The following is a 27,255-nucleotide window of genomic DNA, read 5'->3' on the forward strand; positions in this document are numbered from 1 at the left end:
ACCTAAAGAGAGTCACATGTTTGGGTCATCTGACTATTCAAGTGGAGTTAATCTAGAGAATAAAGAAAGTGCAGTCCGCCGATTCCACCCTAGCAATCCTCAAGAAAGATGCAGAATAAGGAGTTAACTCAGAATTCTTAGTTTTGCCGATGGGTTGCTCAGATTTCAGGATAGAGTGTGTGTTCCAGGTGACAATGAGTTAAAAATGGACATTATGACAGAGACTTGTAGCTCAAAGTTTGCCATGCATCTCGGAAGCACTAAGATGTATCAAAGTATGCATCCCCGATTTTGGTGGAACGGGATAAAAAGAGATATAACTGACTTTGTTTCTAAGTGTTTGGTATGTCACCAGGTCAAGACATAGCATCAACGCCCAGGTAGGCTATTTCAGTCATTACCAATTCTGGAGTGGAAGTGGGAACATATCACCATGAATTTTGTGACAAGATTGCCTAAGGCACGCTCAGGACATAATGCCATCTGGATAATTGTTAATTGGCTTAGCAAGTTTTTTCACTTCTTGGCCATCAAGATGACCGATTCCTTGGAAAAGTTGGCAATAATGTATATCTAGGAACTAGTTAGATTACATATAGTGCCAGTGACAGTAGTGTCTGACAGGGACCGCAGGTTCACTTTTCGGTTCTAGTCTAGCTTTCAACAAGCCATGGAAACGAAACTGTCCCTTAGTATTGCATTTCACTCTCAAACCGATGGACAGTCAGAAAGGATGATCTGCATACTTGAGGATATGCTCCGAGCTTGTGTTCTTGACTTTGGGGGCCATTGGGATGACCATCTATCCTTGATAGAGTTCGCCTATAACAACAATTAACAAGCAAGTATTAACGTGGCTCTGTATGAGGCATTGTATGGTCACCCATGAAGATCGTCAATCTGTTGGAAAGAAGTGAGTGATAGAAAATTGTTCGGCCCTGACCTTGTAGAGGAGATTACAACCAAAATAGTTAAGATTAGAAAGAACATTCAGACGACTCAAAGCAAACAAAAGAGTTACGCGAACATACGGAGAAGGGATTTGGAATTTGAGAAAGGCGATCGAGTATTCCTTAAGGTTACTCATTTCAAGAGAATCAGTAGGTTTGGCAAGAGGGGGAAACTAAGCCCTCGGTTTATTGGGCCATTCGAGATCTTAGACAGAACTGGTACCGCCGCCTATAAACTGGCTCTGCCTCTATAACTTTTTAGGGTCCATAATGTGTTTCATGTATCCATGCTACGCAAGTACAACCCGGACCTCTCTCATATCTTGCCCAATGAGCCTCTTTCATTTCATGATAATCTATCCTACGAGGAAGTACCGGTCGGTATTGTAGACCGAAAGAGTAGATTACTCCACAACTAGGAAATTTCCTTCGTTAAGATCATGTGGTAGAATTACACACCAAGAGAGGCCACATGAGAGCTATAATCAGACTTCAGAGTTCAATATCCTCAACTGTTTGATTGAGAGTGAGATAGAAAAATTTGAGAAACCAAATTTCTTTTAAGGGGGGAGAGTTGTAATGCCCAAATTAATTATAAATATAATTTTTTAATTTTTTAACTTTAATTTAGTGTAAAAATGAAGGAAATATGATGGATGATGAAATTAAAAATAATTTTAGAAAAAATGGGTGAAAATTTGGGTTCTAGGGTATTTTTGAAAGAAAAATCAGAAATCTGATGTCAAAATATAATTTAGAAAAGTTTTGCCACGTAGGATGCCCGGTCAGCAGCCCTGACGAATCAAGACGCGTCGCGTGGCAACGGACGCTGATGCGGTGCCAAGTGGGACGCCACGTGGGAGGCCACGCGGGCGATCCGCGTGCCCGTGATCGAACGGCCCATATCCGTTTCCGTGCGCATGGACGGCGTGGATGCGTTCCCGCCCCAAACGCGATCAGACGGTCAGATTTAAATACGATCAGATGGTCCATATTAGATCACGATGAACGACCAAGATTTACTTCCTATTTAATCATGATCGGATGGTGCAGATCAAACGCGATGGACGGTTTAGATTAATGGGGATGGATATAAATAGCCCTCTTTACACCAAACCTTAACCCTAGCCACCGACACCCTCACCAGAGAAGAAGACCCAGCCGCTAGGAAGTAGAGTTGCCGCCACCCGCCGCCGTACCGGAGTCATTTCTGACTGCCAAAAAAGGTATAAATTTTTTCATTTGCTCGGAATTCAATTTTAAATACCCCCATGGCCAAATCGGAGTAAAATGATCGGTCGATTGGCCAGAAACCGCGGGCAAAGCCCAACGGTACCGTTACGGGGAATTTCACAAAATGCCTCCGATGAGGCCCTTTCTGATTCCCGTTTGGTATAATTTTTTTACCATTATGATCACTGTTTCCTTCTCTACAGGTTGGTCGGAGCAAAATACCCAACTACAATGTGAGTCGGAGAAGTCGCTGCACCGGAGAGCCCCGACTCTAGTGAGTTTTGATTTTTTTTGTGTTTTTCAGCCAACTGAGGTCCCTTAACATATTTTCTCACAGGGATCAATACAAAATTGGCCAAATTTGGTCAAAAATTGTTAAAAATTGCCAACCCGAGGCAGATCGCTGCCGCGGGCGGCGACGCCCTCGTCGGAGCACGGCGGAGGCGCCGTGCCAGAATTCTGGAATTGACTAAAATTGGACCCTGAGGCTGATTTTGAATTTTTTTGAGATATTTGTAGCTACTTATAGCGCGTTTTAATTCTCGAAGAAAAATTCAGGGAATCTGGGGACCGCTAGTAAGCATAGTTAACAGTTTAGCTTTTCGAACATTAAATTGAGTAAAAATCACTCACCCTATCATCTGTTTTTGAATTGAAGTTTAATTTTAACTAATATAGTATTTTTTGAAACTTATAAAATATTTATAATTAATTATAGGTTACTAATGGAGGCATGACAAAAAATTGTTCTCTGTTAATTTTTATTGATTTATTTTACACTTTAAAAGCATGATAACATCTGATTTATTGCTTTTATAGTTTGAATGCATCTACTACTACCTTACATGATTATTGTTTAATTGAAAAACTGAGATATGATTGCATTTCCTAATGCATATTTGTTTATTTATGTGATTACGGTTGATTTGAAAATGGAGACTAAAAGAAAACGTTAAAATTATATGATTAAGTGAATGGATGAAACAACAGCCTTACTGGATATCTTGGGAGATGGTGGATGGACTAGGTACAATAGGGAACCTTACTATGAATGGTGTCTCATACCGGACGGAGTATCGAGACTTTGTAATTTGGTGCTCATATCGGATGGGGTATGGGAACGTCTCGTTTCACCTTCATACTGGACGAAGTATTGAGGTTTAGTGGTTTGATGCTCATACCGGACGAGGTATGAGGACGACCCTTTAATTGAGAATGTTGAAGGAAAGAGTTCATGCGTAGTAGGGACATTCCTATGAACTCCCATGGATACCAGTAGACCGATAAAAGAAAAGATTGTTGTTTGATTTATTGAATATGGTTTATAATGTGTGCCTGTTACCAATTGCATATGAAATCATGATAAGTGCCATGTTATTGTCTTTATAGGTTGCTTTTATAAATTTCACTGAGGTAAGTGGATGGTAAATGATTTTATTATTAACAAGTGTATTTATTTAATTAAATGCTTTATTAGTTGTTTTGATTTTCTATCAATCTTCATTTCTATGTCGGTGAGTAGTGTGATATTCTTACTTGGTTAGTGTAGTTCATCCCTTATTTAACCATTTCAGATCAAGAGAACCAGGATCCAGAACTCGATCCACAAAAGGGTTGCGAGTATGATACTAGTTTTATTTATTTTCTGTTTATTTCTTTAATTTTTTGTATTTCCTTCAAAATATTAATTTCCGTAATACTATTTGGGACTTTGAGTTTATGTGTAAGTAACGTAAATTTTAATTATTTATTTCGCTTTCGTAGTTAAGTCATAATTTATTTCTTTGGGCATTCCGGAGTCGTTACATAAACTCTTAATTGTTTCCGTCTTTACGATATATATTCATTTTCTTTAAGTTTTGTGCTTTTACAATATTATTATTATGACAAAAATAAAGTAATTTGTACTAATATATTATAGATTTTATGTATGTATATTCTTCTTTCCTATAATATAGATAATAACTTAATCAAATTTTAATTTTAATTTGAAAATTGATACATTAATTTATGAAGGAAGAACAATTACTTTTCATGTTGATTAATTTACTTTTCATTTATAACATACATATACAATTTATCTCAAACTTAATAAAATATAATTAAAATTTATTACATGATTGAATATATCTTTCTCTTCAAATAAATTTTTCAATACATCAATACATTCTAATATAATATATCACTAAACATATTTAGGCTATATACAAAGCAAACATTGTTGCTATAGTAATCATTTATTTTTACCATGACGAGGTGGAGAATTTTAATTGGAAAGAAGAAGAATTTCCAATCTTTATTTTGGTGCATGTAACAACTCAATAATCTTTTGATTTCATGATTAAATTCACAGAACATGTTTTTGTTACATATGGCACAAAACATTATAATATAAAAAAAAAAGACGTGTCGTTGAATAAATCCACGAGGCATAATGGGTAGAAAGAGAAGTGAGAGAGCATCGGAGAGAACGCAAATTTACTTATTTATTATAGAATAACTTTTGTATTAATAATTTAACAAAAATTTATCGGATAAAAGCATATGTTAAATTTTATATTAATCAATGATAATGTCAAAATGACTATACAATAAAAAATTCATAGAGAAAATAAATTTTATATATAAATATGATTAAAATTATTATTATTATTAAAAAAAATAAGATCGTTTTTATATAATAATGTATGTAGTTTATTTTATTTTATTTTTATTATTTTTAATTATTAAATAACTATCATGTACGTGAATTAATAAAGAGTATCTTTATAAAAAAAATTAAAATTTGTTCTATATAATAACAATAATTGAAAATATAAATAATTAAAACAATAAAAAATTTGTTGTACTTTAACAAACAAATAAATACAGTTGTAATTTCTAAGCAATTTATTTTAACAATAATGAGTAATATTCTTTTATTAAAAGACAAAATTGACAGAAGGAAGAAAAAGGGAACTGCAAACAATGTTACAAAGCATAAACCTTTCTTTAGCCCTAATTTCTTCTTTCCCTTTTCCCTTCCTCTCCATCCCTGTTCCTGCTAATCTCCTATCATTTCTCTTTCTGTTGCCATCTGATGCCGCCACATCTTCGCTACAGATCATGACAGTTACCATAAATGCGATCAATCGGGTTTGCTTGACTTGCTTACCCTTCTTATTTCTCTCTTTGCCCTCTTATAATCACACCAATTTCTCACTCTGTGATCCACTCGTCTAATCTACTGCTCTCGCATCATCCCCTACTTCTTCCAAGCTGTTAGTTTTGGTGACCATTGACATTTTTGGAGTATTTTTTTGTTCGATTTTTCATTTTTTTTGGTGGTTTCGGTTTGATTCCAGCTATGGAAGAGAGGAGTAGGGGTTTATAAACGGAAACTTGAGAAAAGGTGGCCAGAGAGAAAGCGAGATTTTTAAGGTTCGTTGTTTTATGGGTTCTAAGTATATCGCGAGATGTTTAACCACGACATTTTTACTGAATTAATTCTCAGAAGCATGCTTCTCTTAAGAAATGTTCTTGATGTTCTCGGGTTTTCGCTGTTATCACTGGTTTTGTTGACATTCTGCGGAGTTGAACAGCTTACCCTATTAGCTTGGTTCAAAGTTACGTGCTTAATTCGGGACTGTAATGTGCTTTTAATTCAAAATGTTGAACATATAACGTGTCTATGAACGTTATTTTGTATATATATGGCAACCAAGTGGGGAGGAAAGCCGCGAAGTTTTTAGAATGAGAAACAATGGTGGAAGTTTGATGCTTCTAATTTGTTTTCCTTCGGGCAATTTTATCAAATTTCTTCATATCATTTGCATACCAATGATTTTTTCTTTTTTGTGCACTGTCATGTAGGTGATATTTGGATGATACAGAAGGTCTTCCAGGCTTGGTCTTAAGATGAATCGAAAAACTAGTGGGGTTTCTAGAGGTCAGAGGTCAAAGAATTTTCATGGTGAGGGGCCAAATTGGATTCTTATTGCAGGTGGCGCCCTGTTGAGTACTTTGTCAATTCGCCTTGGTTTCAAGCTGAAGCAAGCACTTGATTCAAAGCAGCAAGCAAATGCTACCAGCAGCCTGAAAGGTCTTTTCGCATTTATGGCATCAATCTGCTATTACTCTTCTTTAGCTTGTAGCTCAATTTCTAAATTTTCAAGTTTGCTATTCAGGGAAGGGGACTTCTGACAGGAGGAGGTCGCAGGGTTGCCATTTGCGCTCAAATATGTATTCCTTTACACAGGATGTGGATGTTGATGGTTGCTTCAACTGTATTTCAGGTTTTGGACGTTGATGTATTTTACTCTCAAGTAGGATTCTCTGAGCATTATTTTTATTTTGAACTGCTCAAGGATCAATTATAAGTTAATGATATAGTAACTAAAGTATTATCTTGTTTTTATATTTGGCACTCTTGATCAACAAATGGATATAAGATTTTTGCTTTATCTATTAATATGATTAGATTTGCGTATTCGACCAGGACCAAATCATCCATGGTTTGTGTTATCATCCATTTTCGCCAATAACAAACACATAATAAGATCAAAGTTATTCTCATTTCCTTTCTGAGGTGCATCCAGAGGATGTAATCTTGTTTGGACTATCTAGTAATTCCTGGTTGAGTATATTCTGACTTAACTCTATATCCTGGAAGTGTGGTTACTTCCTACTAAATCACTGCTGGTTTGTTTTGCATTTCACGATACAGCTGTTGCCACAGCTACTTACATCAACCTATTTGCATTTTCCACACTTTTGTCCTCCAAAACATAGGGAAAGGGGTCCTTTGCCATAGGGAATTTTTCATCAGTATGTGGGGCGGTGATTGGTTTAAGGTGAAACAATGTTGAAGGAAACAATGAGATTATAAAATCTTAGAGGCCTGTTTGTTGAGGTGTCAAATCCTGCATTTGTTTGTTTCCGGAAGCAGAAAATACAGGAACAGAATACAAATAAGTTCCAGTGAACATAGCTTGAGAATGAATGGATTATAATGTATTTGAGGACCTATTTGCTAAGGTGTCAAATCCTACATTTTGTTTTGTTTCCAGAAATAGAAAACCTTGAAAATAGATAACAAACATGTCTGGCAGAACTTTCTGCATGTAATTTTGAAAATTTGACTGCAAAAGTATGTTCATGTACTTGGCCTTCTCGTCTTTACCTTATCCAACAGATCTACTTTTAGAGTTTATTTATAATGTTAGTTTCTAACATAGTGTCAGGACCAGCAACCAGCGGTAACCAGCCACAATTAATTTGATTAATGGTTAATTCGTTAATCATAGATTAGTTACAAATGTGGTCTTAGGGTTGTACTGCCTCTGGCAGATTTGTTTTCTTTTCTCTTTCTGCAGATTTGCTTTACTTTTCTGTTATAGCTTTTGGTTCTGTTTTGTCTTACATGAGTAAGGGATGGTAGAAAAGGGAATGCAAGGCAAAATGAGAAAGCAAGAAGAAACATTTTACCTAATTTTCAGAATAGAATCAGCAACGATCTTCTATCTTTTCTCTACTCTCCTCTCCTATTCTTCTTCTCTTCTTCTACTTTTCTCTTCTTCTTTCTCTACCCTAAACATAAACCCTAAATTTCTTCTCCAACGAGATTCAAGATCGAAGGATCCGTTTTAGAAAAAATTCAAAGAAAAATGTCTTTTTTGAAAATTAGGATCAGTTTTGGAAAACATAATATCATCTCGAGTCAAATAACACTTGGCTTTCAGGTCCATGCTGCTTCAGAACCAGTTTCAGTTGTTTTAGAAAAAATTCAAGATCTAAGGATCCGTTTTAGAAAAAATTCAAAGAAAAATGTCTTTTTTGAAAATTAGGATCAGTTTTGGAAAACATAAATATCATCTTGAGTCAGATAACACTTGGCTTTCAGGTTCATGCTGCTTCAGAACCAGTTTCAGTTGTTATATCTGCCAAAGCCTAGGAGTATTATTTTTCAATGGAGACTGAAGGCAAAGTTTGTTATTTAGATTGCGTGGTAGCTAAGAACTTTTTCTTTGTTATAGTGACGAGATGCTAAATAGATAGGGCTTTTTTGCTGCCATTTTGCTATTTTGCATAATGTTAACACCTTTCACCCATATTATGATGTTATTTGGGATTTCATACAGTTCTGGTAAAGAGAAGAAGCTACTATCTGCAATCTCACCTTGTTTCCAGCCAAGATAAGCTTAGTACTATCTTTTCTATGCTGATATGCTTTTTGAACTGGCTCAAAATCTCTTTTCAAATTTCTTTTTGGTATTGTAACTTCCTTTTGATTTCTGAGCCAATGGAGAGTGACTAACGTACTTTTCTTCTAACACAATTTGGTCCTTTCCTGTTGGTGCTTAAGTAGAGCATTTTGGTCTTATGTTACATCTAAAGATCATGTGTGGAGGCTGATTATTTTATCACTTAGTGAGTTAACTGTTTTTGTTAATTAATACTTATTTGAGATACAGTCTGATATTTTTCTCTGTCCTGACATGCAGTTGTTTTGTTGATTATTTATTTTTCAAACATGTGTGTCTCTTATTCAAGTTTGGGTTGGGTTGGCAGCAGGAACTGAGGGTGTTCAGATGAAGCACGCACCCAACAGCCAGGTGCTGTCTGAATCTGATGTATGCCTGCCTTTGGTGGCAGTTACCACCCCCGAATTTAACAAGGAGAATGGAGTTATTTGGGCATCATCTCCTGATCGCCTTGAAATGCCTCCAAAGCCATTTCATCATTCAAACTGTTCAGATTCTCCATGTGTCTCAGAATCTGGGTCTGATATCTTCAGTAAACGAGAAGTGATACATAAACTACGGCAGCAGTTGAAGAGAAGAGATGATATGATGCTGGAGATGCAGGATCAGATTATGGAGTTGCAGAATTCACTTAATGCTCAGCTTGCACACTCAAGTCATTTGCAGTCACAACTTGATGCTGCTAACAGGGACCTCTTCGACTCTGAGAGAGAAATACAGAGGCTTAGGAAGGCAATTGCTGATCACTGTGTAGGGCATAAGAGTTCAAATGAGAAGGCTTCCCAAGTTGCAACTTGGGCATCTGATGCCAGAAATGGCCATGCAAATGGATATGTGGATGGGGAAGGGAACTATGAGTCCTCACCTGGAAGGGGAGGATTTGATGGGGAGAGAATTGATATGTTGAAGAGGGAAGTTGGAGAATTGAAGGAAGTAATAGAGGGGAAGGAGTATTTGCTACAGAGCTACAAAGAGCAGAAGGCAGAGCTCTCAATGAAGATTAAAGAGTTGCAGCAGAGATTAGACTCTCAGCTCCCAAATATTTTGTAGGTATTATTTAGGTATTGTGAATTCTTGTTTTCTGCAATTTTTGGCCTCTCTGTTTTTGGTTCTTTGATTATAAATTCAAAAGGTTTGCAGAAAATATGTGAATATTGTAGGTACCGTTAGGGTCTTGCTTTAACCTCCGTTGTTTTCCACTATCCTTGGTTGGTTTGAATATTTAATTCCAAGTTGTGGTCTTGCCCGTGCAAAAGTGAAATGAATGTGGGATAGAAGAGAAGAGAGAAAGAAGAGACTTAGTTGCTTGGCAAATGTCTGCTTTTCTGCAATCAATTTGTCTAAAGGGGGTGAAGCACATCCTTTCATTAAGTTTGTTTATGGGCATAGAACAGCTTGTATTTATTTTCCACGGCACAGTTTACAGAAGGGGTTGCAACATTTTGATTGTCTGGGGCCTAGCTTCCTGATTAAATGACTGAAATGCATGGGCCAGAGAGACCGGAAGAGTGGTAGTCTTTCATTACAGAGTATCTCTTTTAGCATTATACAGAATATATATATATATATATATATATATGTTCAGTTGAAATAATTATAATAGATTAAAAAATTTGATAAACTTTTCTACAGTTAAAGTTAAAGAGAAAGTTAAAATTTGGGAGACTTGTAATTTGTTCCGTTCTGGTGATTAACACCTGACCGAAGTGTGTGATAAGTAGCAGCACGTGCAAGGCCCTGGGATCATAGAGAGAATAGAAATGTTTGGAATAGTTTTCCACAACTTTTTAGGGTCACTATTTGTGGGAAGTAAATATATAAAAATTCAATGGACATAATAAAAGAGGTGCATAATATAGTCTTTGTACATATTTTCACAATTATTTAGGTGATGTTATTTATAGCTTTGGATTATTGGGATTGCTATCTTTTTTCTGTTTCTCTGTATAATAATAATTTTGGATATTATTTCCTACTACTGCTAACCTTCTTCTAACTCCATAAACATTCAAATAATTTATTTATTTATTTATTTTTATAAGAGTTTATTAAGCTTATGGTTTAATACTCAATATGAAATTGGTCTCTGTATTATTTTTAAATATTTAAATTAATTATTTTTTATTCTTCAAATTATAGAAAATATGTATATTAAATCCATGTTCATCAAATATCATTAAAGTAAATTAATTGGACAAGTGATTGTTTATAATTTGAGAAATTTTTTACATCAAATAGCTTACGTGTTTTAAAAAATAATTTTTAATTTTTTTTTTTAAATAAAAATCTAAAAAATTAAAAACGTAGAAAAAGCTTGAAATAGAAAGTGAAGCAATGAAACATCAGAGAACAGCTTGAAATAGAAAGAAGCAGAGACAATAGAAGAAAGTCGTCCACCGTTGACCACTTGAGATGAAGGTGGAGGTTTTCAATGCATTAGAAGCAGTGAAGCAACGAAGAGAGCATTGCACTTGCAGTGGGAGAGACGGCCAAAGGCGTGAAATCACCTATAAAGTAAGAAGTTCGGGAAGGAATCAGGGGGATTGAGGGCGATATTGACAAGGAAGCTTTTAAGGTTTTGTTCGGGAAGAATCAGGTCTCGGGAAGAGAAGGCTCTTTCAGAGACGGCTGAGTGCGATTGGAAGGAAAGAAGAGCTGCTTGAGAGCAGAGGAGTCAAAAAATCAGAGGGAAGCTTTTGAGATTTTTAGGGTTAGCCAAGAGTGAAATAAAAGCAGACTTTTTTCGGGGGAAGGAGTGGGCTTTCGATTTCAAGAGATATCAGAGAAGAGGAAACCAAAACCAAAGTGACTTTTATGGACCTGCTTTAACGCCTTCTGTGGTTGAGGCCAAGGTCAATCCAGTTGGTATGTAAACATCGAAATTGCATTCGGCTTACACTTGTTTAGCTTATGGGTTCCTTACTGTTCTATGAACGTTGAAATAATAGTTTAATATCTCTGTGAGTGTTTGGGAAATATTATTATGTTTGTCAAATGACTAGACTTTCTCGTAAATGCATTATGGATGTTTGATTATTCCTTTGTCTGGCTTCAGTTTTCCTCACTGTCCCGTATTTTTCCATTTGTTATTAATTTTGATTGTTGTTCCAAAATTGTGAATGGCTAAAAGCTTGCAAATGTTTCCTGGGATAAACATTCTTTGTGACGACCCCTGAAACTGATTGATCTGCTGGGATATGGGGTGAAGGATTCTTGTTTTTTTATTTTTTTGTTTTTTTTAATGTTCTGCTGCAAATGCATGTGTTCATGGGGATTTGACATGAAAAAAGATAATGCTGTAGTGGCTAATGGGTGACCTTTTGAAAACATCCTTTTTGGATCATGAAATGTGATCTTAATGAAGTATTTTATATTGTATACGTTTTTACCATGTTGTAACCTTCCTATCTCATGTTTTGCAAAGATTTGCGGTTCACAACTCGTTTGGTTTGCAAAGGTTTTCATTACTGCATGCTATTGTCTTTTTTTATCAGCTATCCGATATCTCATGTTTGCATATCATAAATTTATGGTTTACTGATTGCCTCAGTTAATAACTGGGTATCAGAAAAATGAAATGGGTTATGAGTGTATGATTGAGATCATGGGGAATGACTATGAATAAGAATGTGTGTGCAAATGAAATCATTTAATAGAAAGATTGTAGTGGCAGTCATACTGATAAATTGACTGTCTAAAGAACTGATCGGTTTTAGTTGAACGTCCAAGAGTCATAGTATTCTGCTTGGCCTTTTAATGGTGTATTTTGCAGATGGGTTCTTGAAATCTCTTAAGGATTTCGTGAATGCTTTTAATATATATATATATATATATATATTCCAAAATTAGGATAGCTTGGATGTAACAATGATGAGTTTGTTGGAAGTTTGGTGGTATTCGATTTTTGAAAAACATGGAGAATTGTTCCTTTTCCCTAATGTCTGTCAGTCTTGAGAAAGTCATGTCTCAAGGGTTATATAAAAGATTAAAAAAGTTTTTTAAAAAAGGGAAAGTAGGATCTCATGCATTGCTTTTTTTTTTTTTTTTGATTTAGGCTTGCCCTCACTGTGATTCTTAACTTTTTATGCACTATCTGTCTCTAAGAAAAGAAAAATCTTTTGGATTGTGTGTTTGATTGAAAATACTGTAATGTCTGTGGCATTCCTTAAACTGCAATATATCCTTGAAGACCACCGTGAAGATCTCAACTTGCTGTTCAAGGGTGAGGGCTGATGTACGTGCGAAAAGCTACTCAAAATGCTGTTGGTACTCGACAACTGTCTCCTCCTATTTCTATTTAACCAGTTCTCCCAATTTGTTTCTGCATACAGGCGGTCCAAGTCTAAGATTGTAGTGCAATTTAAATTCCTCCCGAGAGAGCTCTGATCAGCGTCGCACCAACTTTAGGAACCATAGTTGAGCACTGTCTTCAAGGTGAAAAGAGGCTAAGTTCACCTTGTCTTATTGGGCTATTCTTTGTTGTCAGAAGAAATGCTGACACCAATTAATGCACCCAACGGATCAATGAGCAATCATATCTAGGAAAGTCTAATCTTGCAATCGAGGCACCTTATTTCCCCGTCTATATTGTTGCTGAAGTCAGCTGGCTTATTGTCTTTTCATTTTATTGAGCTGGGGGTGTCAGTATTCTCTCTCCTTGCAGCCAACAATTCCTGGGATAGACTAGTACTGCCTTTATTCTGAGCGGGCACGATCCTCCTGGTATTGCTTCACAAATGTCTCAAATTGTGCTTGGAAACTTTTGGAGTCTTCCTTGACCACTGGATCTGGTACCAATTTGTCAGGTTCTTGAGTTCTGGATCTGGTCACAGAACTTAGTAGTGTGAAATCCTGGAGCAAGGAAACTGTTTGCTTTCCTGTTTTCCTGCCTTGCCGGTTTATGGTGAGGCTTGTCCAACCGGACCTTAGATTGTTTAGGGAAAAACTTTTTGAATTAGTAACTTGATAACTTATTCATGATAATAGGTGTATCTATAGGGAAAATAATTGAATTAAATACTTATTATAAGTTTAAGAATCCTAGTCCTAGTTTTTTTCCAAATCCCAATCTAAATCTAAATCTAAATCTAAATCTAAATCTAAATCCTGAAATAATTCTAACTCTTATTAGTTCCTTAAAGAAAGTAATCAAAGTAGGTGTGTTTATAAGGAAAATAATCGAATTAGATCCCAATTATAATTTTAAGAATCATAGTCCTAGTTTTTCTCCAACTCCTAATCTAAATCTAAATCTAAATACTTAATAGATATCCTTAAATAATTCTAGTTCTTCCTTAGAGAAAGTAACTTCCTGTCCAACTATAGACTCAAATTCCTTTTCCTTGTTGGTTCCAATGGGTCCCATGCTCTACTTTTTTCTGTATTTAACATCATAACTTTTTACATTCTTCAGCAACTTGGATTAATGAACCTTTTACAAGGACTCTCTATGCACTTTAAGCACACACATAACAACTCAGGAAGAAAATTATTTTCAACTCCATTTTTTAGAGGGAGAGTGCTGCAGGGTGAGCAGAGGGAGATCGTTACAGCGGTGAGCTTTCTTTCCAAGTGCAGTGGTGCTGCTGGTCTTTTGGAGGTGAGGGTTTCAATCATGAAGTGAAGAAGATGAAGCAGATGGCTGGCATTGCAGCGGTGAGCAGAGGGCTGGCATCACAATGATGATGGTGACTTCTCTCTCTGAGCAGCGCTGCTGGTTTTTTGGAAAAGGGTTTCTTTGATCATGAAGTGAAGAAGATGGGAAGAAGGGCATCTAATGATCTTTAAATAGATATGCTGCTTTGAGGAAATTTTGGAAATAAAATGTTAAAAGCATAAGCAATTTTTGAAAAGCATATAATTTAATTTATATGTTTGTATATGTTAAAGCAGATTTTAATTTTAGCTTTGATTAAAAGTATTTTTAATTTTTCCCTTATAATTGCAAAATGTTTTGGGAACCCAATCCAAAGCTGCAGCCAAACAACCTTAGAAGAGTGGATCTTTAACTTTGTGGGTTCGTCTGACTGCTTTCTACGTTGATTGGCAGTTGTTTGTTTAAGTGTCTAATTCATTACTTTAATGTTATTGAATCTATTATAGGTATAAACAGAGCAGCAATATTAGGACAACTTTACAAAAGCAAAGATGGAGAAGATATCAGCAGCCTGTGCCATGGAATGGAGCATTGAGCTTGAGAAGGCGCTTCGATCGAAAACACATGGTTCAACAACTCTTTCAATTGTCCTTCCCTGAAATTCTCATTATATAAATTTGATACTTGTATAGTCCTCTTCAATTGGTTCTTTATATCTTGTTTAGAATATTAATGAGAGTTTGTTGTTATATTTTGTGTAGGTCGAGCTGTGGAAGCCATAACCCAGATTGGGCCAAGGCTTCAACAGTGGACTAGAGAATCAGAACCTACAGTAGCTGTTCACAGCATGTTTGGACTAATTCTGGGGGAGGATAGGCTCTTTGCCAACACCATCCTTTTAAGGCTTGCTGATGCTTTTCAGTTTGGTGATTTGCATGTTAGGCTCGCAGTGGTCAAGCTTTTCTTGTCCGAGCTTAGGCAACGACGAAAGATGAAAAGAAGTAAAAGGCTTAAAGGGATTTTGTCAAAAGGCAGGTTGCATAACCACTTGGAGCTTCTGACCAGAGTAAAGACTGTTTATGATAATGGGGATGTGGAGTCAAGGATGATGGCTTTGGTCCTCTTTGGTTGTTGGGCTGAGTTTGCCATGGACTGTGCTCAGATACGGTACTTGATTCTTTCCAGTCTGATCTCCACTCATGCTTTGGAGGTAGATTCACTGTCTTTTCAGTTTGACAATACTTTGTCTCAAATCAGAATTGCCTTTGAGAATATATTTTGTATGTCATTGTGATCATCCACTTGCTTGATCTAAATGCTTGTTTGAGCAGATTCTAAGATTTCACCTTAAAATCTAGGGTGCTTTATCTCTGTGTATTCTATTTCATGTGATTGCTCAACTATGATAGCTCTGAAGTGATGAACACAGTTGATGATGTCAACTCCTTTGTTTAGGACAAGTGCATGGCATGAATCCGATTTTGGATAATTTCAGCTTTTCAATGGATTATCATTCAGGCTGTGTCTGTAAGGATGACCTTTATTTGTGAAATTCATTTGGAAATCCATAAATTAACTATGAGATGGGAAAATTCTATCTAAAATGATACAAATTAACCTCCAAGAGTTCCAGTTAGAATTCCTATAAGGTCAATTTTTTCTCTTTCCTAATAGAAATGTCTTCCTCCTATCATTGAGCTTGGTGCGATTTTTTAAGTGAAGCTCATGCAAATATTCATTGTTCCAAATATAGGCTTAATTCACTAGACAACATATCTAGAATGAAAATGTTGGGCAGTTACAATCCACTTTCTTGCTTAAGGTCTTAAGAAGACAATTCACTTCACTCTACTCTTATTGAGCCTTTTTGGCTAGAAAAATTGAGTTAAACTGATTTTCAATTTTTGATTTGGTGTCTGCAGGTAAAAGCATCATTATTTGCTGCTGGGTGCTTCGCTGAGTTAGCTGATGACTTTGCATCTGTTCTGTTGGAGATGCTGGTCACAATGCTGACTTCACCAGAAACAATGTCAACTATAAAGTTAAGTGGTGTCCGGGTTTTTGCAAAAATGACATGTACACATTCAGTTATTTATACAGCTTACAAGGTGTTTTCACTATTCCATTTCCATTGACTTGTAGGTGTAATTACTAATTAGTACTTGGCAAATTTTTGTTTTGGCTAGATTTATATATCAACAATCGAATGCATTGCATATTCTAGCTCACACATCAGTAGCATTCTGCTTTTCTTCTCATTTGAACCACAAACATGCAGCTCGGTTGTTGTTATTTTTAACATTTAAGAGAGAAGCAGGTGGCAATGAACTAAATGGGGATTAAAACATGCTTGTTCTAAAGTAAAGTACCATTATTAACCAAACTTGAGTTCTATTAGAATAGATGTATGTTAACATTTAATGGAGAATTCTTATCTCACAATTGATTTTACTCAGGGTTGCCACATTTTATAGTAACATGCTATTAACCATCAAATTCTTGCAGAAAGGTTTGAAGTTGGTGTCAGAATCTTTAGAAGATGACCTCTTGATTGCATTGCTGGTCTCGCTCTCAAAACTTGCCTCCAAGTTAACACTTCTTGCCTCTGAGCAGGTGGGCATTTTTGCTTTTAACTTTGTTTGCATGTGTTAGTTGGAGAGAGGCTGTAGCAAGCTTATGAAAGGCTGTCAAAAGTCTTCTAGGCAGATTGACATTTTATTATCCGAGTTTTAATTGCTTTTTCTCAGCATTGAGAATAGGTTAGAAAGATAGAAGAAATTGAAGACAAGGAAAGACAATCTAATGCAAAATCATTGGGACCGTGACAACCAAGTCACGAGGTTGTCATGACCACATTTATTCTTAAGCAGTGTGTCGAACAATGATGATTCACCCGATTGTCCAAAGAGACTAATATGAAGAGAATACTCAAATAAAAAAAAAAACAATGACAAAATAAATTTTTACCCAAGAAAATATTTCCTAAATCAATAATAGACCTATTTAGTTAGTTTCTAAAAGACCTAACTACACCTAATGGTAGATAACTATTACAGTTACATAAATATCCCATAATATTGACATAGACCAATTCTAGGACAGTCCTCTTCGACAACATTCTCCCTAGGAAAAACTCGACTTGGAGTTTTGGAATGTCAAAGCAGCAAGTAGAAACTTGGACTTGTCTTCAAATATGAAATCCATAAAACATGAGATCATTGTGAGAAAACAAGAATGTTTCTAAAAACAAAGTTTTCTAAAGAAGTAGTTAACTACTTTTTGACAGGAAGAAGCAATGAACCTATTAGGCATGACAAAATCCATTAAAGGAAGTGGCTGGTATAAAATTCCATGGCCCTCAACCTGTAAAACAAGCATTGGTTAGTGATTTCCAAGACTTATCCTGGCAAAAACTCCAAGACACTCGTGTTAATCTTTGGAGAGGAAGCTTGCACAGGTCGGAGTATAAGGTTTCAGTATGTCCTACTTGTGACTTGAGACATGGGGGTGTTTGTGGGGTTTAGATGGGTGATACGTGCATATAAAGAGTAATTCTCCGACCTCCAACAAATGGGTTGGGTCTGCAGGTGTATTAGTCTGCTCAGGTGTCCTGCAATTCTTAGGTGTAAGTGCTTTGTTAAATGGAGGAGCCACTCAACTTTGCTCTGCGACCCTGATGCTAACATATCAGGTCACTCTAATGGCCAAATAAAAGGACTATTTTTCAAGTTTATGGAATGACTTTCTATTCAAATACATCTCTTCCTATTCTGCATCAAAGGCTTTTTATTTTCATTTTTTTTTTCAAGAACAGATTGAAGAAGATTCACTTTTCCATCCCCTGCAACAGATTTTCTTTCTTTTCTCACCTTATTCCTAGAATTCTTGATGATAATATAAAGCTTATGGCTGCAATCAGGGTCTTACATGAAGGAGCATCGGACTTGTATACTATTACGCAAATGATTGAGATTTATGATGATAATATTTTTATCAATTATATGACTCTGTTAAAAAAGTTCTAAAGTTATTGTTTCCTGGATGCAGATAGACTTGCTTCTGTTGTTTCTTGCTCAAGGCAAGACTTCCCATATACAAGCGGTAGCATTAAGGTGCCTCCATTTTATTGTCATAAAAGGAATGTGTTACCCTCCGGCCAGTGAGCATGTCACCAGAACATTAATTAGCATGCTAGTTAAACCTGAACTTCCACTAGTCATGCAATTTGATGCTCTAGAGATTTTGGAAAAGGTAACTTTTTTACTCAAGTTTTTCAATTTAATAACATTTAAAGTTTTTTAATGTAAGTTAGGTAAAATGCAGATTCTTTCATATAAATTATGTCCTGTCGACATGTTGGGATTTGCTCAGCTGTTAACCATTGTTGAGAAAGCACCCCAGTGCTCAACTATATCAAAGAACCCCAGAGCCATTCGTGCTCTGGCAAATGTTGCGATAAAAATATTAGAAGCAAGAGAAATAAGACATGCAGAGGTTTCGTCCTCACCTCTGCTGTTGCAAATTATCACACTAATTATAGATGGGATCAGCTTTCTGGGGCAATCAACTGCTAATCTCTGTCAGAATCACTTTGGAGAGTTTCAAGAAGTCCAAAGCCTCCTCAATCTTCTTCTTCTGATAATTGGAGAACATTCAGATCTTGGAGTTTTGGTGCTAGATAAAGTTAGTTTATTGCTTGAAAATTTTGTGAACATGCAGAGTAGAACGACTAATAGGCAACCTGCTCCTTTGATTCATCAGATGAATGAGAAAGGAAAAGGGGCTTCTATCATTAGGTCAAAGCTTATTCTTTATATAAATAGATTTTTGGTGGTATGCCTTGAAACTCTCAATTTATCTGGTGCACCCACTTCCCAAGTGTTTGATAAAGTGAAGCTTGTGGTTGAACGAGTACGTGGATGTGATTCTTATGCAGAACTATTGTACTCTATGCTGCTACATTCTCCAGTCATTTGGAGTATTACTGTAAATGAGGAAAGGAAAACTTGCAACTTTGACGAAACCTCGGGCACTTGTCTCCTTAATTATTCATCAGAGCATGAAATATTTACACTTGAATGTGCAAAGAAGATGTTGATGGAGAAAAATTACTGGCTCGCTTACAGAGCTGGGATACATGCAGCTGGGCAAGGAGGATGGGTTACAGCAGCTTTTATTTTTGGGCAGCTGAGAATAAAAGTTCAATCTGATTCCTGTATTTGCTGGTTAAAATCATTGGCTGAATTCACTCTTTCTGAGGGAGAAATCCAGCTTCTTCTCTTGCCAAAGGGAAGTTCCATATTAGTGGATTGGTTGAAGAAAAATCAATCACCTAAAACTCCTTTCCAAGATGTTGCTGCAAATAATGAAGGTAATTATGGTAAAGTTTTTCTTGGGGCATTCCACCTTTTATGCTCTTCGAAGGAAATATTGGAAAGCATTGACGCATCACGGACAACTTTTTATTTCCAAATATGGTTTTTGGCTGTAAGGACGAGGGTTATAGGAACCATAGTGGATTTGCTTGAAGTCCTACGCATGTACAACCCTAGCAATCTGAGGAAGAATGGAGATCTAGAGAAAAGTAAGTTGATACAGTGCAATTCTCTGCAACAAATTACTCAAATATCAATTTCGCTGAAGACACTGGCACAGGATCTTGATCTGATAGCGACCTCTTTTATTGACATGGACGAACATAGTTTGAAAATTATTGCAGCATTTGCACTAAGCTGTTCCATCTTGGCCTTTACCGCTGGATTTGCTCTTTCCATTCCAAAGTTACATAATGTCCAGAATGGTCTAGAGAGTTCACAGAATAACTTGCAGTCACTGTTAGTACAAAATCTAGTCAGGCGGTTGTGGCAGATAGACCCTGAGATCAGCCAAAAGCTATACCAGCTTTTAGAGGCTCATGGACAGCCAAAGAGCTGTTTCCACATAAGGTCTAGAAATCAAATACTGAGCATCGGTGGTGAAGTGAGGGATATTTTGTCTCTTTGTAATTATGCTGTTTCTGGGATTGCTCGCATGCAAAATGAAGTCAGTGAAGTGCATGTGGAAGATACTTTATCCAACAGCACTAAAGATGGTTTGCATCTTATGATGGATGTTATTATGAAATGGATTCACATTCCTTTCCAAATTCCGAAGCGGTTCTTCAGAGTAAGGTACGCTTTGAGAGCTTGACACGGGTTTCCAAATGGTATTTGCAATTGAACAGACCTATTTAGTTTTGCCCTTTTATATTTCTTCTACATAGTGGCAAGTACTTCACCAATCTCATGCAATATTAGATTCCAAATCTTCTCCTTCTAAGTCATTTGCAGAAACTTAAGAGCCATTATAGATGATCATAAAATCTTATTGAAAATAAAATATCTGCGCGTAAACTAGATTTAGGTTCAGTACAAAGTCAGTTGGACCACCATGCAGTTGTTTCCTCCAATTTAGATACTCTTCCTAACTTTTCACTAGAGGAACCACTACGGGTGATCTTAAGTTCCGCTTGCCCTTTCTTTTACCATTTGATTTAGATGGGGTTCAGTCTTGTTTAACGTTACTACCTTACATGTTTAGGCAAATGTAGGAAACATCTTTTGAACTATGTTTTCTGTAAGCATGATCAATTTGGTGAGGTCAGTAAATTTATTTTGTCTGGTTAACAAGATTTGAATCAAATTTCAGGCCTTGCATTGGTTCAGAGCTCTATGCTTTTGATGCGGACACCAGAAACTCAAATGGGTTATTTGTCATCTCAGGTTTCCACCTATCACTTAATCTTTGTCTTCAGCTAAGAAACATTCCATCAGAAGTCTCATCGAAAGTCACCAAGTTGTACTGCATCCTCTACTCTAAACCATCCTTTAGAATATCCAGAGAAGACGGCAAAACCAAGGAGCGAACTAAAATGGTTTGCTCAGCTTGGGAAGATGATGAAATTGTTGAAATGAACGAGAAATTGTTTCATTACGTTACAGGGCAAGAAAAGAAAATGAATGACAGCAGCAATGCCATTGGAGTCACATACGCCTATGTGTGTTTTGAAGCAAGTGAGAGAGGTCAAGGATTTTCAAATTGCCTGCTTGATGTTTCTTGTTTTCCAGTGGGTTCTTATCAGATCAAATGGCATAGCTGTTGCATTGATAGGCAGGGCTCTTATTGGACTCTTATTTCACTAAATTCTGGACCTATATTTTCTGTACGTAAATAAATAATACCTGTTTGTATAGAATATATGAGTATTTTATTAATGTCCATTGCTGGGTTTTGGATAAAATTGTGTATTTTTTCTATTTTTGATTTATGGAGTACTTAAAATCTATATGCTTGAGCTGTAGAAACTTAATGTGCATAACTTATTGTAAATATATTATATATTTAGATATAATATATTTACAATAACTAACTTTAAAAGGTGCCTTATCTCGGGTAAAGCCTTTTTAGATTAAGCTTTAAGAAGCTTAGTCCGTCATTAAGAGAGAGAGAGAGAGAGATATATATATATATATGTATATGTCTGCTAATAAATTTATTTTTATTATTTTTGAGAGAGAACTTATTAACATATGTATTTTTTTTCTATTTTATTTATACGCTGTTGAAAAAAACGATGTAATTAATATAAATGTTGCGTTAAACATTTATTATATGCTATTAATTAAATACCATCTCACATAACATAATCTAAACTTCGACGTTTTATACCCCTTTAGTCAGAGAATTTAATATCACATCATGTATAGAACATACATTTGCAATATATATGAATGATATATAATGTAAAACATAAATATAAGATATATAAAATATATTGCAATGTGGATTATATAAAGTTTTATAATTTTTTCAAAATATACAATATAGCTATAAATTTATTATGTAGCATACCAATCATAGATCTGGGTTCTCATCCCTATCGCAGTAGAAAAATTACTTCTTCCCCAATTTTTTAAAGGATTGAAATTAAAAAATAAACCTTACATCTAATTAGCATCCCAATTTTATTTTTTATTTTTATTTACCATCAGAACATTATGAAAATTTATATTTTAATAAAAGTAGAAAACATAATTACAAAATTTTCATATATAATCATAATATGTATTTTTTAAAGCAAAGCAAGTATACTGTCAGAGCTTTACTGATGTGCAAGCAAACAATCTCTTTTCTTCTTTTAGGATACTATGCACTTTCTTTTTTATTATTAACATAATTCTTTCATTCATTCATTCAATTTTATGGAAAGTCAAAGTGTTTCAATTTCATTTCTATTATGCATAAATATTTCTTCTTAGTTTATAAAAATAAAAATAAAATGTAAAACTAATATGGACAATTAATCATGAAAGAAAAAACTCACAAACAGATATCACTAATTAACATTAATAAAATAAAAATTATATTATTTAATAAAAAACTGTGTGTTGTATATATAACTCTAGAGAAGTACTTGAATGAATATATGAGAAGTGAAAACTAAGTAAACATTCAGCCAAAATAAATATGATAAAATCTGCTCCAAGATGCTAAAAAATAATAATATAAAGACACCAAAATTTTTAACATGAAAAACTTCTTTTCAATGTAAAGGATAAAAACCACGGGATTTCTCATAGTTCAAGTAAAAAAGAGCTCCACTCTAAAAATTAGTATTTACAACAATAATAAGCAACCGCTATAATTCTCAAATAAATACTCAACAACAAATCAAATAAACAATAAGAAATAAATAAGGGAATAGAGAAATATCACCAAAGCAGCTATTATTCATGCAAAGCGGATGCATTCGGATTGTTCAAATCCGATCACTACCGTTCATATTAAAGAACAATTTATCCGAACATGCTCACCAACTTTCAGCCTCCTCAGACCACAAATGATTTGTTTGATCGTTGGAAAAAATCAAACTGGTCGGTGTCGGGAAGAAAAATGTGATCAGTAATTTTGAATTGCAAGTACCGAAAATCCAACCGTCGAAAATCGATCTCCACCATTCAAAATGAAGAACAATGAGTCTCCTAACTACCACCAAATTTCAGTCTGATCTGTGTAAAGATCACCTTCTGATCGTGAAAATAAGCAAAACACATTGGATGTAATTTTTCCAGTGAAAATTTCCTTTTTTTTGTTCACTTTATTTTGGTGACTGAAAACTTGTTTTTATACTATTTCTTAGGGTTCAAATGGTATACCCATAAAAAAATCCTAATAACCCTAATGGACCAAAAAATAAGTGGGCTCAAAAAGTATTTGAGTTTTTCCACATATGAGGGAACCCAAAGCCCAACAATTCTCCTCCTCCCGACTATGTGGAGGAGTTTGCCAAACTGGCAACTACTTGACATGCTTCAAATTTTACTCTTGGTAAAGCCTTTGTGCACATATCAAAACCGTTATCATCAATGTGTATTTTCTCAAGTTCAAGTTGCTTAGAATATAAAACATCACGAACTCAATGATACCTCACATCAATATGTTTGGATCTATCATGAAAAGTAGGATTCTTACCAAGATAAATTGCACTCTGACTATCACAGAATAAAACATATCTCTTTTGTGTAAAGCCTTACTCATTCACAAACTTCTTCATCTAGAGCAATTCTTTATATGCTTTAGTCACTGCAATGAACTCAGCTTCTATAATAGACAATGCACTATATTTCTGCAATCTAGATTGCCATGCCACAGCTCTCCCTGTAAAAGTAATTAGATACCCAAAAGTAGATTTTCTTGAATCTATATCCCCTGTCAAATTAGAATATGTAAAACTATTGAAAATAAGCTTCTCAATCTTAAAACACAACTTTAAACTAGCAGTACCACGAAAATATCTTAAAATCCACTTCACGGCATTCCAATGCTCTTTTCCTAAATTAGATAGAAATCTACTAATAGTACCAATTGCATGAACTATATCTGGTCTAATATAAACCATAGCTTATATCAAGTTACCTACTACAGATGCATAAGAAATTTTCTATATGTCTTCTTTATCTTGCTCACTAGAAGGAGATTGTTTGACACTCAATCTGAAAGACATAACAAAAGGTGCACTTACAGGCTTAGCTTTGCCCATATTAAATCGTTGCAGTACCTTTTCAATGTACTTTTCTTGAGATAGCCACAACTTCTTGTATTTTTTATCGTGAGTGATTCTCATGTCAAGAATGTGCTTTGCTGGCCTTAAATCTTTCATTGCAAAAGATTTGCTCAACTTTTTCTTCAAACTATCAATTCTAGAAGAATTAGAACCCACAATGAACATATCATCAATATATAACAACAAGATGATAAAATTACAATAAAAAAATCTTTGCATAAAAACACAATGATCAAAAATAGTCTTCTTATAGCGATAACTGACTCAAACTTCTTATACCATTGTCTAGGTGCTTGTTTTAACCCATATAAACTTTTTCTTAATTTGCAAACATAATTTTCTTTTCCTTTCACCATAAAATCTTCAGGTTATTCCATGTAGATTTCTTCCTTTAAGTCACCATGAAGGAAAACTGTTTTAACACCTATTTGCTCAACCTCTAAATCAAGATTGGCAATTAATCCCAAAATAACACGAATTGATGTCATCTTGACCACTGGTGAGAAAATCTCCTCAAAATCAACTCTCATTTTCTGATCGAAGTCCTTGACAACTAATCTAGCTTTGTATCGTGGAGATTTAGAATTCTCTTATTGCTTCACTCTAAAGACCCACCTATTTTTCAAGATTTTTCTATCTTTACGAAGCTTCACTAATTCAAATGTGTGATTATCAGTTAAAGACTATATTTTATCTTTCATAACTACAATCTATTCTACCTTTTGCTCACTCTCAATCGCCTATTTATAAAATTTAGGTTCTTTTTCATATGTCAAGAGTATGTACCTATTAGGTGAATATATAGTAGAATGCGTTCGATTTCTAGTAGACCTCCTAAGTGGAACTTCAAGTTCCTCAACATGTGTCTCTTGTTGAATATGAACTGCTTCATATTCAGGAGCACCAATCTCATATGTATTATGATTATCATTTTGTACATCATGATTTTGAACCTCAACTGCATCAGACATATGAGTTGTAAGAGATGGGTCTAAATTAATCAAACTACCAATATGAGACTTGGATTTCTCCACCTTGTTAATATCTTCAGTAGTCTGATCTTCTACAAAGATTACATCATGACTTCTGACAATTTTCTTTTGAATTTGGTCATAGCATCTATAACCAAACTCATCTTACCTATAGCCAATGAAGATACACTGTCTAGTCTTGGCATATAACTTGGACCTCTCATCATTGGGAATATGTACAAAATATTTGCAACCAAACACTCGTAGGTGTTAATAGGAAACATCTCTATCATAACAGAACCTATTAGGAACATCATTTCCTAATGCAACAATGGGAGTTAGATTGATCACATATGCGATAGTATACAAAACTTCACCCCAAAAAGAGTTAGACAATTTAGCCTCTGAAAGTACGTATTTGACTCTCTCCATCAATATTATATTCATCATTTCTGCCAAACCATTCAACTGAGGAGTTTTAACAGGTGTCTTCTGATGTTTGATACCCTGTTCTCTGTAATATACATCAAAAGACTCACAATACTCATCACCATTATTAGTGGGAATATATTTCAACTTTTTTCTAATTTATCTATCAACAGAAGCTTGAAATTCTTTAAATGCACCAAGCACCTGATCTTTTGATTTTAAGGTATGAACCCAAAGTCTTTTTGAATGATCATTAATAAAGGTCATAAAGTAAAGTGCACCACCAAATGACTTATCCTTCAAAGGACCACAAACATCTGAATGCACCAGCTCAAGCAAATCATCTTTCCTGGACGAAGAATGATGTTTGCAAGAAACCTTACTTTATTTTTCAGCAAAGCAATGAGTACACTTGTCTAACCTTACACCTTTTAATCCTGAAAGTAAACTCCTTTTAGCTAGACAATCAAGTCCCTTCTCCCTAATATGACTCAGTCTCTTGTGTCATAATTACGAGGAGCTATCACCTTTAATTGCATTAACAATATCTGTAGAGATTGAAGCTTACAACCAATATAAGCCTGAAGTCTTCTTTTCTCTACTTACAACTGAGGAATCTTTGCTGAGTTTATATTATCCATCATAAAAAGTGTTGCAATAGCTATAATCATCAAGCTTACTAGTAGAGATCAAATGCAACCTAATGTCTGAAGCATGTTTAACATTCTTGAGTTATAACTTTATTCCATTTTGGGTCTCTAAACAAATAGTTCTGATACCTGTCACCTTGGATACTCCATCATCACCCATTTTCAAAATTTCAAAATCACCTAGAGTATAAGATGTGAAGAATTCTTTCCTTGATGTAACATGAAAGCACACACCACTGTTAAGAACCCAAACAATATCATCATCAGCTACATTGATCATATTATCTTGATAAACTATAGCCAAATCATCATCTGAAGTGGTAGTGGCAACACGATCAGTATTGTTGTCATTTTTCTTATTTTTTTGCTTCCCTTTATCTGCTTTGTTATCTTTCTTCCACTTGTAACAATATTTCTTGATATGCCCTATTTTACCACAATAATAACATTCAAGGTTCTTGTATCTTGATTTTGATTTGCTCATGCTTTTGCCTCTATTATGATCTTGACCCCTTACTTTTACTTCTCTCCCTGTTTTCAATAACTAAGATTTCTGACTGTGAACTATATGTCCCATGAGTTTTTCTTCTCATCTCTTTATTCAAAACGTCAGTCCTTGCATATTGCATGGTTACAACACCATTAGGAGTAGAATTAGTCAAAAATACACGAACGTTTTCCCATGAATCAGGAATTGTAGTCAACAACTAAAGTCCAATAACATCTTCATCAAATTTGACACCCATGCTAGATAGTTGATCAAAGATACCTTAAAATTTATTCACATGATCTTAAGTGTATAGCTTGTTTAAGCAAGAATAACTTATTGTTTCCAGTCTTTAAAGCATATAAGGTTTTAAGTCTTTTCCCACAAAGTTTTGGCATTTGTTTCATTAGCAATATGATTCAACACATCATCTTCTACCCATTGTCGAATATAACGATATACTTGTAAATTCTTAAATTTTCAATCTTTATTGGATTTAGACTCAGGCTTTTGATAAGCAAACACAGATAAATGCAATCTTTTCACGACAAGAAGGTCCCTCATTTTTTCTTTCCACTTATAATAATTTGTGTCA

General features: G+C 35.1%; 2 protein-coding genes across 7 annotated transcripts; both read left to right on the plus strand.

Annotated features, from left to right (window-relative positions):
• Window positions 1-5,123: 5,123 nt before the first annotated feature.
• Window positions 5,124-9,796, plus strand: LOC110817386 (uncharacterized). Of its 2 annotated transcripts, none has more exons than XM_022045890.2 (4): window positions 5,124-5,603; window positions 6,036-6,264; window positions 6,350-6,457; window positions 8,733-9,796. In XM_022045890.2, the coding sequence occupies exons 2-4, from the start codon at window positions 6,081-6,083 to the stop codon at window positions 9,473-9,475; spliced, it is 1,035 nt and encodes a 344-aa protein (XP_021901582.1). In that variant the 5' UTR covers window positions 5,124-5,603; window positions 6,036-6,080; the 3' UTR covers window positions 9,476-9,796. The 2 variants fall into 2 exon arrangements, with proteins under 2 accessions (XP_021901582.1, XP_088069832.1); XM_088213706.1 differs by having other exon boundaries at window positions 8,736-9,796.
• Window positions 9,334-21,345, plus strand: EMB1895 (ARM repeat superfamily protein). 5 transcript variants are annotated; one of them, XM_022045888.2, is made up of 8 exons: window positions 9,334-9,471; window positions 14,528-14,648; window positions 14,783-15,231; window positions 15,944-16,129; window positions 16,527-16,634; window positions 18,069-18,272; window positions 18,345-20,191; window positions 20,709-21,345. In XM_022045888.2, exons 2-8 carry the CDS (start codon window positions 14,573-14,575, stop codon window positions 21,232-21,234), a joined length of 3,396 nt encoding a protein of 1,131 aa, XP_021901580.1. In that variant the 5' UTR covers window positions 9,334-9,471; window positions 14,528-14,572; the 3' UTR covers window positions 21,235-21,345. The 5 variants fall into 5 exon arrangements, with proteins under 5 accessions (XP_021901580.1, XP_088069831.1, XP_021901579.1 ...); XM_088213705.1 differs by lacking the exon at window positions 9,334-9,471 and adding an exon at window positions 10,746-11,290 and having other exon boundaries at window positions 20,783-20,941; XM_022045887.2 differs by lacking the exon at window positions 9,334-9,471 and adding an exon at window positions 10,747-11,290.
• Window positions 21,346-27,255: the final 5,910 nt, after the last annotated feature.

The sequence above is a fragment of the Carica papaya genome, chromosome 2 (assembly GCF_054855325.1).
Source record: "Carica papaya isolate Zhongbai chromosome 2, ASM5485532v1, whole genome shotgun sequence".
In the NCBI taxonomy this organism is placed as follows: domain Eukaryota; kingdom Viridiplantae; phylum Streptophyta; class Magnoliopsida; order Brassicales; family Caricaceae; genus Carica; species Carica papaya.